The sequence below is a fragment of the Emydura macquarii genome, unplaced genomic scaffold (assembly GCF_026122565.2).
Source record: "Emydura macquarii macquarii isolate MOO-44397 ecotype Brisbane River unplaced genomic scaffold, CSIRO-AGI_Emac_v2 contig_587, whole genome shotgun sequence".
Classification (NCBI taxonomy): domain Eukaryota; kingdom Metazoa; phylum Chordata; order Testudines; family Chelidae; genus Emydura; species Emydura macquarii.
In genome coordinates, this window is record NW_027130724.1 from 14604901 (window position 1) to 14620170 (window position 15270).

A 15270-nucleotide genomic window follows, 5' to 3' on the forward strand; every position below is an offset into this window, starting at 1 on the left:
ACACAAAGCCTCTTTGTAAATTCTAACATGAATTGTACATTTGGGAACAAAAGAATAGATATGAGCAAATAGATCTAAAATGCTATAGTTTCTTTTCAAGCAGAACATGCCCCTATTCTCATAGTAAAGACAGTATAACATGCCTGAAAAGAAAATAATATGAAGATCTTTCTCGCCTCTGTTGTTCTTTACTGGGTCACCATTATGAGCTGTGTTAGGATGTATGTATGACAGCTTTTCAATATTATGTTCTCTCTTGAAATTACATTTATCCATTTACTTTACAAATTTATTTTATCCACTTAAGAGTATTTTGAAGGAAGAAGATTACTATCCAGAAGTTTCATATTATAAAATAGTCTTTATGTTCACTGCCCCTCTGATTCTGGTTCTAATGTCTAGGTTTCTGACTTTATTTAGAGAGAGTCACCTTCTAAAGGTATGTACTTCAGAGTCACATCTTTTGTATATGATAGTGAGAGGTGAATTCCTGATAGCCTTTAAGTTAATCATTTTGTGTGCACATCTATGCATGTACTCTGGGTCCCTGACCATTATTTGAAGAGACAAACATACACAGTTTCTAACTGACTCTCACAGTCTAGGGGTGTTCCTCCTGAATTTTTAATTTTCTTATAGGTTCTTTCTCATCTATTTCCATCTAAATGTTTGAAAAATGTATAAGTCTGATTCTGTGTTTGTAAAATACAGTGCACTACATGTAGCTGCATTATCGTTCATGTACCTGATTGAGGGCGTTCCTTAGGTGTTACATGCTTTATTTATGTGACATCAATAGTTGGCAACAAATGTGCATATTTGTATATGCTGAAATAACAATGAAATGTTATTGGGTATACCAATACACTGCTAGTTTCTAATAGGTAGAAGAATTACCTTTGTTGTTGGTGTGGAGGTCAGCCAAATCCAAAAGTGTTCTTTTAAGTGCTGATGTTCCATTGGAATGTTGGTTGTCTAGTAAGGTAGTGGCACTGGAGGCTCATTTTCTTCATGTATCTCATATGTTGTATTCAAATATTTACTGTATATTTTTGTGGCTGTTGATAAGTGATATACAGGCTGCAGGTCAGACAATGATAGTTATTGTTTTTCCTGGTACATGACGTTCTGTTGGTTTGTTAATTCAGGAGAAACTTTCTTGGATTAGAAACTCTAGTCAGAGCATATCAGCTCCGTCTCTCATACCCTACACAATTCTGAAGCTTGAGTTTTCAGAGCAGTTTTAGACTAATAGGGACATCCTAATCAAAGAACCCCTAATTGACAATTCAAAATGTAATCAGATCCATCTAAAAGAGAATGAAGCACTCAAAAAAAAGTTTGTTACTTTGCAGACTCTTCTGCTAACATGTTGACAATTAATTCTGGACTCTACTTGTCTTTTTTTTTTTAATCAAGGTGTGAATGGCTATTGCTATCTTAATGCTTGAGATGCTGTTTCAGTGCCTCATGTGTGCTTTATAAAATTGTTCTAATACAGGCATGTCAGATGATTTGCAGGCAGGAGGTTTACTGTCTGATGTGAGCCAATAGCTAGTGTGATCTGTAGTGCACTTATTCTGAAAAACTGCTTAGAGTCCTTTCCCTCTCTGTCTAGGTTTCAGGCAGTACATTTAACCATTGTTAGCCTTTGCATGAACTTGTGTTAGAAAGTGATGGTCTTTTATGACTCATCTCCTTTAGGGTTTGATCCAGTACCCACTGAAGTCAGTGGCAGGACTCCTAGGAGCAGACCCTTAATAAGGTTTATGAGCGGAACGATGCAATTCTTAGCTAAACAATAAAAGTGTGCAAAATAATCCTGGGCATTACTTGTCCAATGAGGCACTTTTTTGAGCCATTACATTGGTTATTTTATAGCTATTTTTCTGGTGATAGCAAGTTTAGTACTTAGAATTAGTGAATTATTGGCTCAAAAGATTGGATTAATTTTTATGTCAGGTGGGTTCTGTTACTTGTAATCTGTGTTGCAAATGGAGACTCTTATTTCATGTGTTTAAAGATAAAATAGCCCATTATCACCAGCATTTTGAAAAAGGAAACTTAAACCGAGCTAAAACGACAAGAGTTCTGTAGCACTTTAAAGACTAACAAATTTGTGCTACAAAACTCTTCGTTGTTTTTGCTGTATACAGACTAACACGGCTACTCCTCTGGAACTCTTAAACCGAGCTGTGTATTTCAGTAATACTTTTCCCCAAGGGCACACTGGCTTTAGACTTTAAAAGAACATTGTCAGGATATGAATAATATATAACAAAAAAAATTCTCTTACATTAATTAATAGTAATACCATAAATTATTACAATGAAATAATTTTAACAATATAATTTACTTTTTCCAGTTAACCTCATTTGTTTACTTTTTGCACTTTCAGATTGGACAAGGAAAACAAACTAGTTAGTTTTGGTTTTCTTTATAATCTATTTCAAATCAGTTTTATGTTCTAGTTCTTATGCACCAATGAAGTGCATTGTTCTGTTGGGTTGCAAATACTGCTGGGGAATATTTAGATCCAGTGTTTTTCACTGAAATACTAATAATTTAAAAAATAAACCGTATTAGTTAATATTTGGTCATGTAAATATTTTTAAAGTAAATCCCAATTGGACTGACATGACCTGATATTTAATATTTTATTTTAAAAATGTAAATTGGGAGTTGTTTCTGATACTGATTAATACTTAAAATAAAAGTTAAAGAGTATCTGTAGTTGCATATACATTGTATTGTAATTTAGAGATAGCTGGCAGTTTCAGAGTAGAAGGAAGAAAGCACGGCATCTGAACACGTTCAGAAAAGCACTTCCTTTTAGCAGCCTTCCCATTAGTTGTGGACAAATAATCTAACCCAGTGTTTCTCAACGACCTCAATTTTTCAGCATCTCGATTGTCCAGTGGCCCCACTGGTTGTTTAGCAGGCTTTCCTGCTTCTGATGTATTTAAAAAATGTTTTGCTGTTACTCTTTGTGTCTTTGGCTAACTGTTCTTCAAATTCCATTTTTAGCCTTCCTAATTATATTTTTACACTTTACTTGCCAGATTTTATGCTCCTTTCTGTTTTCCTCAATAAGATTTAACTTCCACTTTTTAAAGGATGCCTTTTTACCTCTAATTGCTTCTTTTACTTTGTTTAGCCACAGTGCCATTTTTTTGGTCCTCATGTTTTTTTTTAGTTTGGAGTATACGTTTAAACTGAGCCTTTATTAAGGTGTCTTTAAAAAGTTTCCATGCAGCTTTCAGGGATTTCACTTTTGGCACTGTGTACCTTTTAATTTAGAGTAATTTAAACATAGATTACACAATCAAAATATGCATGCATAGAGGCTCAAGGTCCTAAACTTCAAGCCAGACATTCTTTTTTAAAAATAGTTAGTCTTAAAAACAATCTTAATTTTTTTGTTGGTTATTATTTAAAAGCCTCATAGAAGAAATATTTTAATAAAGAGACATAAAGTTGCTTGGTAGACCAGTCTTAGAGAAAATTCCAGTTGCAGGAGCTTCATTGAAGAAGATATGAAGACAAGAATGCAAGAAGAAAATGAAATTTAAGGGGAATTAGGGAGACTAGCTTGGAAGGAAGGCAGGCTTCAGGAGGAGAATCAGCAAACACAATAAATGGTAGGACACAGAGTCAAAAGAAATCAACTAGGATTAACTCCTGTTTATTTCTTATTTTGAAAATCTGATTTTTGTCTAATTGGTTATAAATGTCTTAAATGATTTTCATGTTGTCATATTTGTTTTATCCTAGATTGTCTTGCAAGGACATGGAACAAGAGTGACAGCTAAATCTCAGCAGAGTGGAGAAAAGGCTTTTCGTTGTGAATATGATGGCTGTGGAAAACTGTACACAACAGCTCACCATCTTAAGGTAATTGCAGAATGAGGATCAGTGGCTTGCAGGCATTCTTTGATTACAAAATTACTTTGGACAAAAGTAATAGAAACGTACAAGAAATCAAACACAATGGCATTCTTTTATCCTAATCTGAGTACATTGAAATCTCCACCAGCAGGATGTTTTAGGTGCCCCATTTTCTCCAAACTCTCATGCTTAGTGTTCTGACATGAAGCTCTTTTTAGAAAGTTGTACAGGTAATGGCCTGTAATCAGTGGGCCAGCAAAATACACCCCACACTTTGGGAAGCACTGCCAGAAAACATGAATTAAACAAACGCATCACAGCTGAGAACTGGGAAGAACAGCAGGAAAAAAGATTAAATGTAAAGGTTGTCATTCTTCTGATTGTCAAAGCAGGATGGATGCAGATGCAGTCTCATGTAAGGTTCCTATATTACAAGTATCAGAAAGGATGTCCCTTTTTTCATCAAGATAGCCACCATCAGCAGTAGCCTAGAAATGCTACAATTAGATTTTAATTATATTATATATGATGGGAAGCTCTGCTCTATCGTGTGAATTCTCATATTGCTGTATTATGATGTTTAATTCTTTAGAGTGATCAAATATTCTCAGTTGAAAAGTTGGAACAGCTCTTGTTTCTCTACTTGCTCCCTGGTTCCCTTTCTTAAACCCATGTTTAGCTCTGATGCAGAGAACATGTACAGAAGTACAGATGCTAGCCTAAAATAGGTTAATCACCTGCAGATGGGGGAGGGTGCAGTTAAACTCCCTCCCACTGCAATCTTGCCAGTGATAGTTCAGTCTAGAGTCAGTCTTTCACTCTACTTGGGTCTAATCCTGTGGTGGAGTACTGGCTAGATGTCTCATGCAGCAGGGGGAGGATCCCTGGGAGGCCCATAGGGGATTGAGGGAAGATTGGAGTGGAGTATGGCCCATGAGGCACACATGCACACAGCCAGACTACTGTCAGTTTTGCCAGTTCGGTTTGGTGGCTCTTTCAGATGGCTATTCTGCATGTTTACAAAAACTAGGGCTAATCACTTGTTTCAATAAACTGATCAGGACATCAAGTCAGATCCTGAAAACACAGACATATTACTACTTTTCCAGAACACATTAGTATCCTATTTTTAAAAATCTTTATTTCTATTTTAAAAATGCATTGACTTCCAAGAAGAGAGATTAAACATGTAATTTTTGACAATGAAGTGTTTTTTATATTTGAGAAAGCAAACAAAATATTGCATTATATCAGTGTGGTGGATGTCTTTTAACAGGTGCATGAAAGGTCACACACAGGAGATCGACCTTATCAGTGTGAACATCCTGGTTGTGGCAAAGCATTTGCAACAGGTAATGTTTTTGGGGGTGTCTTCTCCTGTTTGCTAAGGCCTGTCTGTTTTCATATAAGACATGATTTTGTTAATGCAGTTTTTAAACTGCTATGTAAAAAGGCTAGATTTCAATCCATTTATGAGATTTTTATAGAAGTGGGCATATTTTCAGCTAATACAGCTTAGTAAAGGTGAAATGTGGTATATGGAAAAGAATACTTTGAGTGTTATTGAAGCAGAAATGTAATGAAACAGGAAAAAAGAAGACAATGTGTAATCTAGCATCCTATTATCAGTTTCTACATTATAGACAGAGTTTTTTTTTAATGTGGAATAAGTTTCATGAGTTAAATGAGGTGCAAATAAAAAGGCTCAACTTGCTGGCTGCAGCTAAGGATATCTGAGCCTTTGATTCCTTCTTGAAAATAATTTTGACTGGAGATATTCTGTTTCAAGTAGTGTGATTGATCTGGTTCTTTAACACAGTCACATCAAGCAGTAATATTTCTCATAAAGTAAATGAACTTTACAGCTCATACAAACTAGTCCATTAGTGCATGACATTTCATTTGATCCTGTAAAATAGAGTGCTGAGACAAGTAAGTAAAATATGGAGGGTAGTAAAACAATCAGTTGTTTAAAAATTATCTTTTCTTTTCTTGGGTTTTGAACACAATTGATTGTAATACATAGAAACAGAAATGGGGTTTAAAAAAAACCTTTGAAACTTGAAATATTAAGAAGGTTTCATGAAGAACTCCTTCTATTGTAATATATAAAACCCGATTTCTTTGTAGGCTTACTAATATAAGCAATACTGGCCTGAAAGACCAACACAGAAACAACTGCACTTCAATGGCTGCATGTAAATTTAGTTGCACAATGTTTGTAAAACAATTTTAAGATTATAGAATGAGAAACTGTATACCATTGCAACAGGCAGAGGGGCAAATATATTACCTTTTTTCCTTTTAATGTCTAAGCGTATTTTTGGTCTGTTATTGTACCAAGTGAGCCTGGCAAACCCTGCAGATGTTTCAGTGCATCTTTAAGGATTAAATTACATGGATTGACCAGTAGCATCTTTTCTGAGTTGGATCCTGAGGCTGTGTTTGTGTTGTAGAAGTAAGAAAGAATGCAAGTTAAGGGATTGGCTGACTTGGTAGACTCACTTCATGTTTTCAAATAGTTTTTTTTTAAATCAAAATTTCAACTGTCGTGGAGATGTAGCAACAGCACATTGTAAAGTTAAGGCAGGAGACACATTCTGAGCATCCTTGGCCTTTGTGCAATAGAAATGTGTTCATCACTCAGGGACTAAGGAAGATGCATGTTAGTTTATGTGTTCAGCAACTCTTTCTGAGTTCTCTGGATCAGCATTTTTCTAGGGTACTGGAGATAGGATGTTTTCAGTGAAGGGTCCTCAGCTCAGAAACTAACCCCCACCTTGTCAATTCACTGGAACCTCAACTTTTTTGTCCCTTCAGGGCAGAGTGCAAGGCAGTCCACTTAGAGCCTAATCCAAAGCCCATGAAATGAATGGGAGTCTTCCTATTGAGTTCAGTGGACTCTGGATCAGATCTTTAAATTTCTGGGTATTGCTGCTTACCACAGGATTGTTGCTACTGGTATTTGTCTTAGAAGGGGAGACTGTCTTTGGCTATTGCTTGTTATAGCCAGTGTGCACGAACAAGTTAATGTGTTTCTAAAAAATGAAATAGCGCCTGGAGGCTTGACTGCTGGGTGCAATTTTATAACTAAATAGTCATTTGTAAAATAAAAAGCCAATAAATGGGAGCCATGTGCCAGCTGTAGATGTGAATTCAGTGGGAGCAGGATTGGGCTCTGTCTGAAACTGTTATGATGAGAGTAGCTGCTAAGAGACAGAAAGCGCACACATTGTTCTGGACTTTTTTTACAGAAGCATGAGCAAAGGTTTGACCACTTTGGCATAAGTCTCCAGAATTTGTCCCACTGTAAGAAAAAAGAGAAAAATTATAACAAGAGTATTTTTTCCACAAATAAAATGGAGGATTTCAAAAATGCAAGCAGTTCTCTGCTGCATTGTTTATGTGACAGATGATGTGTTGGAGGGTGAGATTAATGGAAGAACTGATTTTTGTTACTGATTGATCAGAGAACTTCATAACTGGACTGGCAAGCGCAGCTTTTGTGATCGGATACATTCGGAGTATTAGATACATTTCTATTTGCAATATTGTAACATCTAAGATTTTGGGGTTGTCCCCCCACGCCTTTTTAGACTTTTAAAACTGTCTTCAAGGTTATGGATTAAAAAGCCACGTTCGAACCCATACTGGAGAGAAGCCCTATCGGTGTACAGAAGAGAACTGCACCAAGTCATTCAAGACTTCTGGAGACCTGCAGAAACACATCAGAACCCACACAGGTACAAGAAGTCTTTACAACAGTCACTCTCTTTGCTTTCTTAGTTCTTTGTTTTAAATAGATTTTAATTTTGCTAAAGAGACATTATAGAGGGGAATTTAACTCTTACTTTATTGAGTGACTTGTACTGGTGAAATCAGAATAAGTATACTCTGCCTTAGCGCATAATTGCTCTCAAAAATCCCCTTTGAAGCCTATGTGACACAACAGCGATTTAGTGTTGCAAACACTGTTGCAAGTCCCTGGCATAATAATAATGTTCCTTATCTCAACATACACATTTTTTGGAACAGTTCATAGGCCTTCGCACCACTGTTGCAGTTGCACTATCTTTGAGCCAGGTGCATCACCATTGCATCCTATGCTGGGTCAGTCTTCACCTTTGCTGTGCCACTAGACCTGCAGTGGCAACAGAGCAATTACTCCTCCCAGTGACGTCTCTCAATGCTGCTACTCACCCAGTTTTGCCATTTCAGAGCTATCGGATACCTTGCCTAGATGTGTAGGTCTAAGAACTGCTGAGGTGGTACTCAGCTTGTCTTGGCTCTGCCTGTTTTCCCCACACCCTCAAAGCAGCTGGGAAGGATGCAAAAAAGATCATGCAAAAAAAAAATTTTTTTTTTAATAATATTTTTCAGTCATGTAAAAAATAAAATCTTTTGGTTTGTCCCATGGAATGAGGGATCACTTGAAAAATAAAAAGAACAAAAACCACTTATTAGCAGCAGCTATATGCATGGAAGCACTACATGCACACACCATCTACTTACTGTAATAGGAGTTGTATTGACAGTCTGTGCATCTATACAATGTTCCCTTTACTCCTGAGATCTGAAAAAGGGACATTCATTTAAAAATACACAGCAAGAATTGCCACCTAACCCCTGCTCAGCTCCTAATGCCACTAAATACTTCATGATAGAGCTCTAGCACCTCTTCGTTCTTCTTCCCCCAACCAAGTACCTTTGAAGAGTGGGCCCCCAGTTTATTAGATGGGGTGGAATAATGGGGAACTTGTTGGACCACATGTAGGATGTCCTTCCTCCAGACCCTTGCTTTGACCACTCACATCTCTGGATTTTAGAGGTTAAAAGAAAGCGAAAAGGAAACCCTTAGTTGTATTTCAGATTCAGAAAAGAGAACAAAAACCACAGGTAAATGACAATTATCAAAATTATTGAATGAATGAATGAAAATCATTCCACCTTCCTTGGTTTCCAGACCCAAAGTCAATCTTCCAGTGGGCCAGGGGACACTTGTGATTCTTCAGTACACTATCTGCATAAGGGCATACCAATGTTCGCCTTCTACTCCCAGCTCATATGCAGATCTTTGTTGAGAATTGAACCATATTAATGTAGCCATTGCACATGCAGACAAATACACATTTAGATACCAAACACTAAGGCTCTCTAACTTTATCATAGGATGGACCTCATCTTAATAGAAAAATTGTCCTATGGACTGACTGCCTCTCCTCTCGTTTTTGCAATCACATACATTTGTCAATTACAGCAATTGCGAACATAGATATGTCATATTAGTAAGGAATGTTATGTATTTTAATGCAATTTAGCAGCTGCAACTAAGGAGTTGAGCCAGCATCATGTGAACAGCCAGCTCTTCACAGACAACAAGCAAGTCTTTCACAGACCAGCAATGGTCCATCAACCATCGTTTGGGAACCCCTGCCACAGACATTGAATGCTGCACCAGGAATTACGGATAGATGCAACAGGCTCAGCAGTAGTTGCAGTGAGTTCTGTCTCTGGATAAACAGAGTGATGCACCCAAACAGGATGACTAATGTGGATACACTGAACCAGTGCAAGTTGCAACACTGCAGTTCTCTTCTGTAGACAATGCCAGAGTCCCTCAGCTGTGATTGGCGTTACAAACTAAAGCTGGTATTGATCTAGCAAGATCTGCTAACAACAAAAAACACATGCCCTCATCGGTGATGAAGCACCTAACATCACCTGCATCTCCAAAACCTGGATGGATGACTCCGCCAGCCCTGTGTTGATGCTTCATCCCCCCAGGATTCTCAATATGTCACTGAGTAGACAGCATAAGAAGGCAGGTAGCCCTGCATTTATCTTTTCTGCAGACCTGAAATGCAAGAGAGGTGCTTCAGGTAAGACCACTTTATTTGAATTCATTCATCTCACAATAGAAATCAGGGCCAAAACTAAATTAGATGTTATGCTCACTTACAGACCACCACAGACTAAAGGATTCACAAAGGAGCTCACTGATACCATGTCAGAGATGATGATGAAACCCTATACTGAGGCTGTTACAGGCCAAAAAAACCTTCCTGTCAGCCTCTGTTGAGGCTACCAAATCCCATGTAGGAGCTATCTATGGTGGCAAACCTCTTCATCAATTCTGAATGCCTACAACAGAGTCAAGCACCAAGTGCTGCAAAGAACACTACTTTGCTGAAAAGATCATTTACATCTGAGAAGCCTTCTCAAACAGCATGAATCTGCTCCGCCTCTGCTCACCAACCAACAGCGACCTGTGTTCCCAAAATTCAGTACATTAACTCATCAAGAAGTTTTGTACACCCTAAAAGAAGACTCGACCCAAGACTTGTGAATCTGACCCATTCCCTTCCTTGCTTGTGAAAGAGAGCTGTGAACAACTGGTACTGCTCCTGACTGAAATAGCTAATGCCTCATACAGAGAAGGAATTTTCCCTCGCTCCTTCAAACACCCAATTGTTTGACCAAAACCTGAAGAAACTCATCCTGGATACTTCAGTCTTAACCAATTATCACCCCGCATCAAACCTCCCATTCTTAAACAAGCGCAGGGAGAAGCTAGCAAAAGGCTGACTTAGAAGCTCATCTAACTGACTATAACATCTAGACCCAGCACAGTCTGTATTCAGGGCAGGATACAGAACCTAAACTGCTTTAGCTGCACTGATGGATGATCTCCTTCTGTCATGGATAGAGAACAGACCTCCATTCTCATCCTGCTGGACCTCTCTGCAATATTTAACACTGTTGACCATGAGATTCTGCTGTTTGAGAAGGGTGATGTGGATCCAGGATAAGGCACTAAAATGTTTGAGTTCTTTCTGGAAGGACGTTCCCAGTGGGTAGTGATAGGAAACTGCAGCTCCACCACTAAACCCTTCACTTGTGGAGTTCCACAAGAATTAATTATTTCTCCGGTACTTTTCAACATCTACATGCAACCAGTAGGTGAACTGGTCAGATGACACGGACTCAAGTGCCAGCAATATGCAGGTGATAGCCAGCGCTACCTATCCTTTACTACATACAATCACACTACTACTACCAAGATAGCCCAGTTCTTGGATGAGATCAGTTCTTGGATGAAGAACAGCTAGCTGGTGCTGAATCTGAGCAAGACCGAAGTGATGCCGGTGGGCAGAAGAGAGAACTTTGAAGAGCTTGCAACCACGATGTAGTCTCCGTTGGTTGAAGATGCACACCCACAATTGGTCAGTTTAGTCCATAATCTAGGATCCCTATTGGATCCCTCACTGATGCTGAATTCTGATATAGCAACATCTGAAAGTAATGCTTTCTACCATCTCCATCTGGCTAGGACACTCCATCCTATCCTGGCCGACTAAGACCTGGCCTCAGTTATTCATGCCTTCATCATCTCTCGTTTGGATTACAGCAATGCTGTATATCTGGCATAAAGCCTTCAACACTTAGGACACTCCAGTTAGTACAGAATGCTGCAGTGCATCTTCTCAAAAACACAAGCTACAGCAAACATATCAGACCTGATCTTCATTCTTTACACGGGCTTCACATAAACTCTTGAATCAAGTTCAAGGTCTTCAAAGTGCTTCATGGCCTGGGTCCACATTAGCTAAAAGATCTCCTAAAGCTCTGGGACGAAGACCATGATGACAACTATGCTCCTCTTTCAACAGTAAGAGTAAAACTCATCTGTGTGTGAGACAGAACTTTCTACAGGGATGATCCAAAATTGTGGAATGAACTCCCCAGGAACCAAGGATGATTACAAACCTCACCACTTTCCACTCCAAGTCCAAGGCTCATTTCTTTGACCTTGCCTTCACTAATATAAACATGTAGCACCAAATATATTTATATTTAAAAAAATAAATAAAAACACACACTATCTCTAAACAAGACATTTCACTGCAGGTGCTTCTTCCTCTGGGGAGAGGAGAGAGCAAACGACATGGTGCAGATGTGTAGTCGTGGCTTAATGCACAACTGGAAGGTGTTCTGATACTATGGTGATGAGCTCAGTATAAAAACGTAAATACCAAGAAACCCTCCCTATAAATACTAAGCCTTTTTCTTTCCTTCTCCTTGATAAGAGTCATAGACTGTAATGCCAGAAGGGACCCTTGTGATCATCCATTCTGACCCCCTGCACATCACAGTCCACAGAACCTCACTCACCCTCTGCTGTAACACACCCATAACCTCTGGCTGAGGGCAGGTCTACACTGCCGGCAAAATTCGGCAGCAGTCAACGGGAGTTACGCAAGCTACTCTGCGTAGCTTGTGTAACTCCTGTCAACTTCGTAACTTCCTTTTAGCACACTGTCTCCATTGTGCTGCGCCGACAGGAAATGCGTTCTCATCGATGCAGCGCTATGCGTTTTTTGGAGGTGGTTTTAATAGATCGACTTCCAGATCGATTGGGTGTTGTGACCCTTCCGTGCCTAGGGCAGCTGCCTGAGAATGTCAAGGTCAGGGCAGGCTATAAAAAGGGAGCAGATTCTCCCAGCACTGGTGGGTGGCACTGAAGCCAGACTTCCCAACCAGCCACAAACTGTGCTTCTGACTTCCCACACTGGTTATCAAGAAGCTGGTCCACTAATACACACAGCCCCCTTTACTGCATTCCAATCTCTGGCTCCCAATCAGCCACTAGGTCCAGTAGAGAGACCAGTTATTTAAACCCTATGCTCTTTACTAAAATGTTCCTCCTGACACCACAGGGTCAGCCACAGCACCAGATCAATATAAGTTTGGCTCTTACCCAAAATACCACGCTGCCAGCCAATCCTTTAGTAACTAAAACTAAAGGTTTATTATAAAAGAAAGAAACAAACCATAAGAGAAACGTGAAAGTCTTAAAGTAATTAGATACATACAAATGATTAAAAGTCCATATACATCAGGTTTCTGGGAGAATTGTGGAGTTGCAGGCTTGTACGTTCCTCTGGCATACATCCAGTATCTGGATGGGTCTTAGTCCTTTGGTTCAGTTGCAAGTGAATTGATCCAGAAGCAGGTATGCGTCTGTAGCTGAACAGGAACAAAAGACAAAATGGTTTCCCAGGCCACCGCCTTATATACCCCCTGGCCCTGGCCATGCTGTTTTGTGGAATTTCACAGGAACTAAGATGGAGTCCAGAGTCACATGGGCAAGTCCTGGTGACTTATCAGGTATATCCCTAGCTTCTCCCCCTAGGCCCCTTGCACCTGGGAATGTCTTAATGGGCCATGAAGTAGGCTATTGTTTTGCAGCCATCCTGTCTGAGTTGTTACCCAGACAGCTCAATTTGATATGCTGATATATCAAATATATCCATAACTTCCATCTCACATAGAACGCATGAACATCATCATCTTACTTAGCACGATAGCCTTTCTAACAGTACCTGACATGGCATATCTCATGCGAATTATTATGAGTTTGACATACTGATGTCAAACAATATACTAAATGCCCCCCCATCAATCCAGCCAGCGTGACAGATGTGTTTTCACTGCTGCTCAATTGATCCGGAAAAATCGCTTTGACGGTGGTGAATTTGCCACTGTCAGTGTGTACATAGCCTGAGTTACTGAAGTCCTACTGCAACTCCCCAAAGTACCTCAACCTAGTTATCCCTCTTTCTTATTGCCAGTTCTCCCCCAGGCCCACCTATTGCTGGCAGACTGGTTTTCCCACTTGCACAGCGGCCTTCCCTGACCTCCCTGGTCTAGTTGGAAACTAGTAGCTGGGAGATGGTCAGATGGAGGGGCGCGCATCTCCAGGAATTAATAATGGCTTCTGGTAGTGGGGAGGAGAGCAGAACTTGCTCTAGGAAACAGTTCAGACCTGCTTTGTGTTTCTGTTATTCACTGTAACCATCGTTAGACTAGACTAACCTAGACTAGCTAACCCAGCAGACCCTGCTCTCTGCCTTTAAAATAGCCATCTTCCTGTGACCTGGAAACTTATCTGTTTTCTAACAGTTAAATTTGAAACACAAAGGGCTGGGTAGGTTCACAAACAGGTTGTATGACATTCCTGCAGGCATTCTTTACACTTAAACTAAAAAAACTGACTAAGAAAACGTTGCTGGGCAGGTCTGGCTCCAACGCTTCTCTTTTCTACCTGTAATCTGATGTTCAGTGTTCAAGGAAGAATTATAGAAACCATGGCAACACTACGTTGCGGCATGCACACTTAAAACACACACATCCATCCTTTTGGCAGGAGACTGACAAATTTTTCTAGAACTGCTGCTTTAAAGGATCATTTACATTTTCCTCTGTCAAGGAGCTAACTGCTCTGGAGTTTCCTGGGAGTTAATGTTATCTTTCTCAGGACTTTTTTTTTTAATTTCTGTCTTATAATGATGATCCTCACCCCAAGCCCGCCCTCCGCCTTTCCCAAGCATGTGGGGAGGCTACCAATATAATATAATTTATTACAGGGTTTAAAAAAATAAGTGTGGCTGTTTTTAAAATAGATGAGTAAATTAAGAAATTCCAGAGAGGGGTGTCGAATTTATCTTTCCTGTGTAATTTTTGGTGCAGTTATACCATGGATGAATGTGACACTATAAGTTTATTGTTCTAAGGTGCTGTGTTTAAATTCTGTTACACAAAAATAGATTTGTTTAAAAAAAAAAAAAAAAAAAAGCCAGCCATATCTTTAATGGATTTGCATTTGATATTTTGAAGAAATAAACTAAAATGTCAGGGATACTTATCTTGGAAAAAGTTGCTTCTGCCCATGCAGAGTAATCTCTTTTATTAAAGAGTTTTAACTGAGAAAAAGCTTTAAATTTAAAAAAAAAAAAAAAAAAAATCCAGTTAAATGCCAAATCCCTAAAAAGAAATTTGGCATTTTGTGAATTTCAGCTTATAAACGTACAAATTGTATGATACGTTTACAGTTGTCGAAATGCATATTTACATGTTAAAGAGCATGGACTGGGTAGGAGTAATTAAAAGTTATTGAATAAATTATACAAATTTGTAAGCGCCTTTAACCTAATATATTTCAGAATTTTTGAGAATTTTGCTGAAAGGAATATGATTTCCCCAGTTTCAGCTGAGTATTTAGTAACAATGATTCAGCTACTCTGAGCAGAAAACTTGTTAATACAGTATGTTCCTGATATTTGTGTTTGAGCCACACAATGGATTTACATGAAATGCATTTTCGTAATGTGATCATGAGCCATGGAACAGACTTCTTGTGTTTTAAGGGCCAAAGATTCTAAATATTATTTTTGTATTATAAACATCACTTTGCAAAATGGAGAAAATTATAGGCAGAGCAATTGGAAGTACTAACAAATTTTGTAAAATACTTGTAAGCAGTCAGCAATAAGTGTCTAATTAAACATAAAAATAGTTTATTCCAAATGAAAGACAACTCCA

The 15270-nt window shown here is 38.8% G+C and overlaps 1 protein-coding gene across 2 annotated transcripts in view; it reads left to right on the forward strand.

Moving 5' to 3' along the window:
* Positions 1 to 15270, forward strand: part of ZNF143 (zinc finger protein 143) — a 68326-nt gene that overhangs the window by 34922 nt on the left and 18134 nt on the right. For both annotated transcript variants that reach the window (XM_067540769.1, XM_067540770.1), the window contains exons 8-10: positions 3775 to 3894; positions 5165 to 5240; positions 7506 to 7631. In XM_067540769.1, the coding sequence (XP_067396870.1) occupies positions 3775 to 3894; positions 5165 to 5240; positions 7506 to 7631 (322 nt within the window). The remainder of the gene's footprint in view (positions 1 to 3774; positions 3895 to 5164; positions 5241 to 7505; positions 7632 to 15270) is intronic.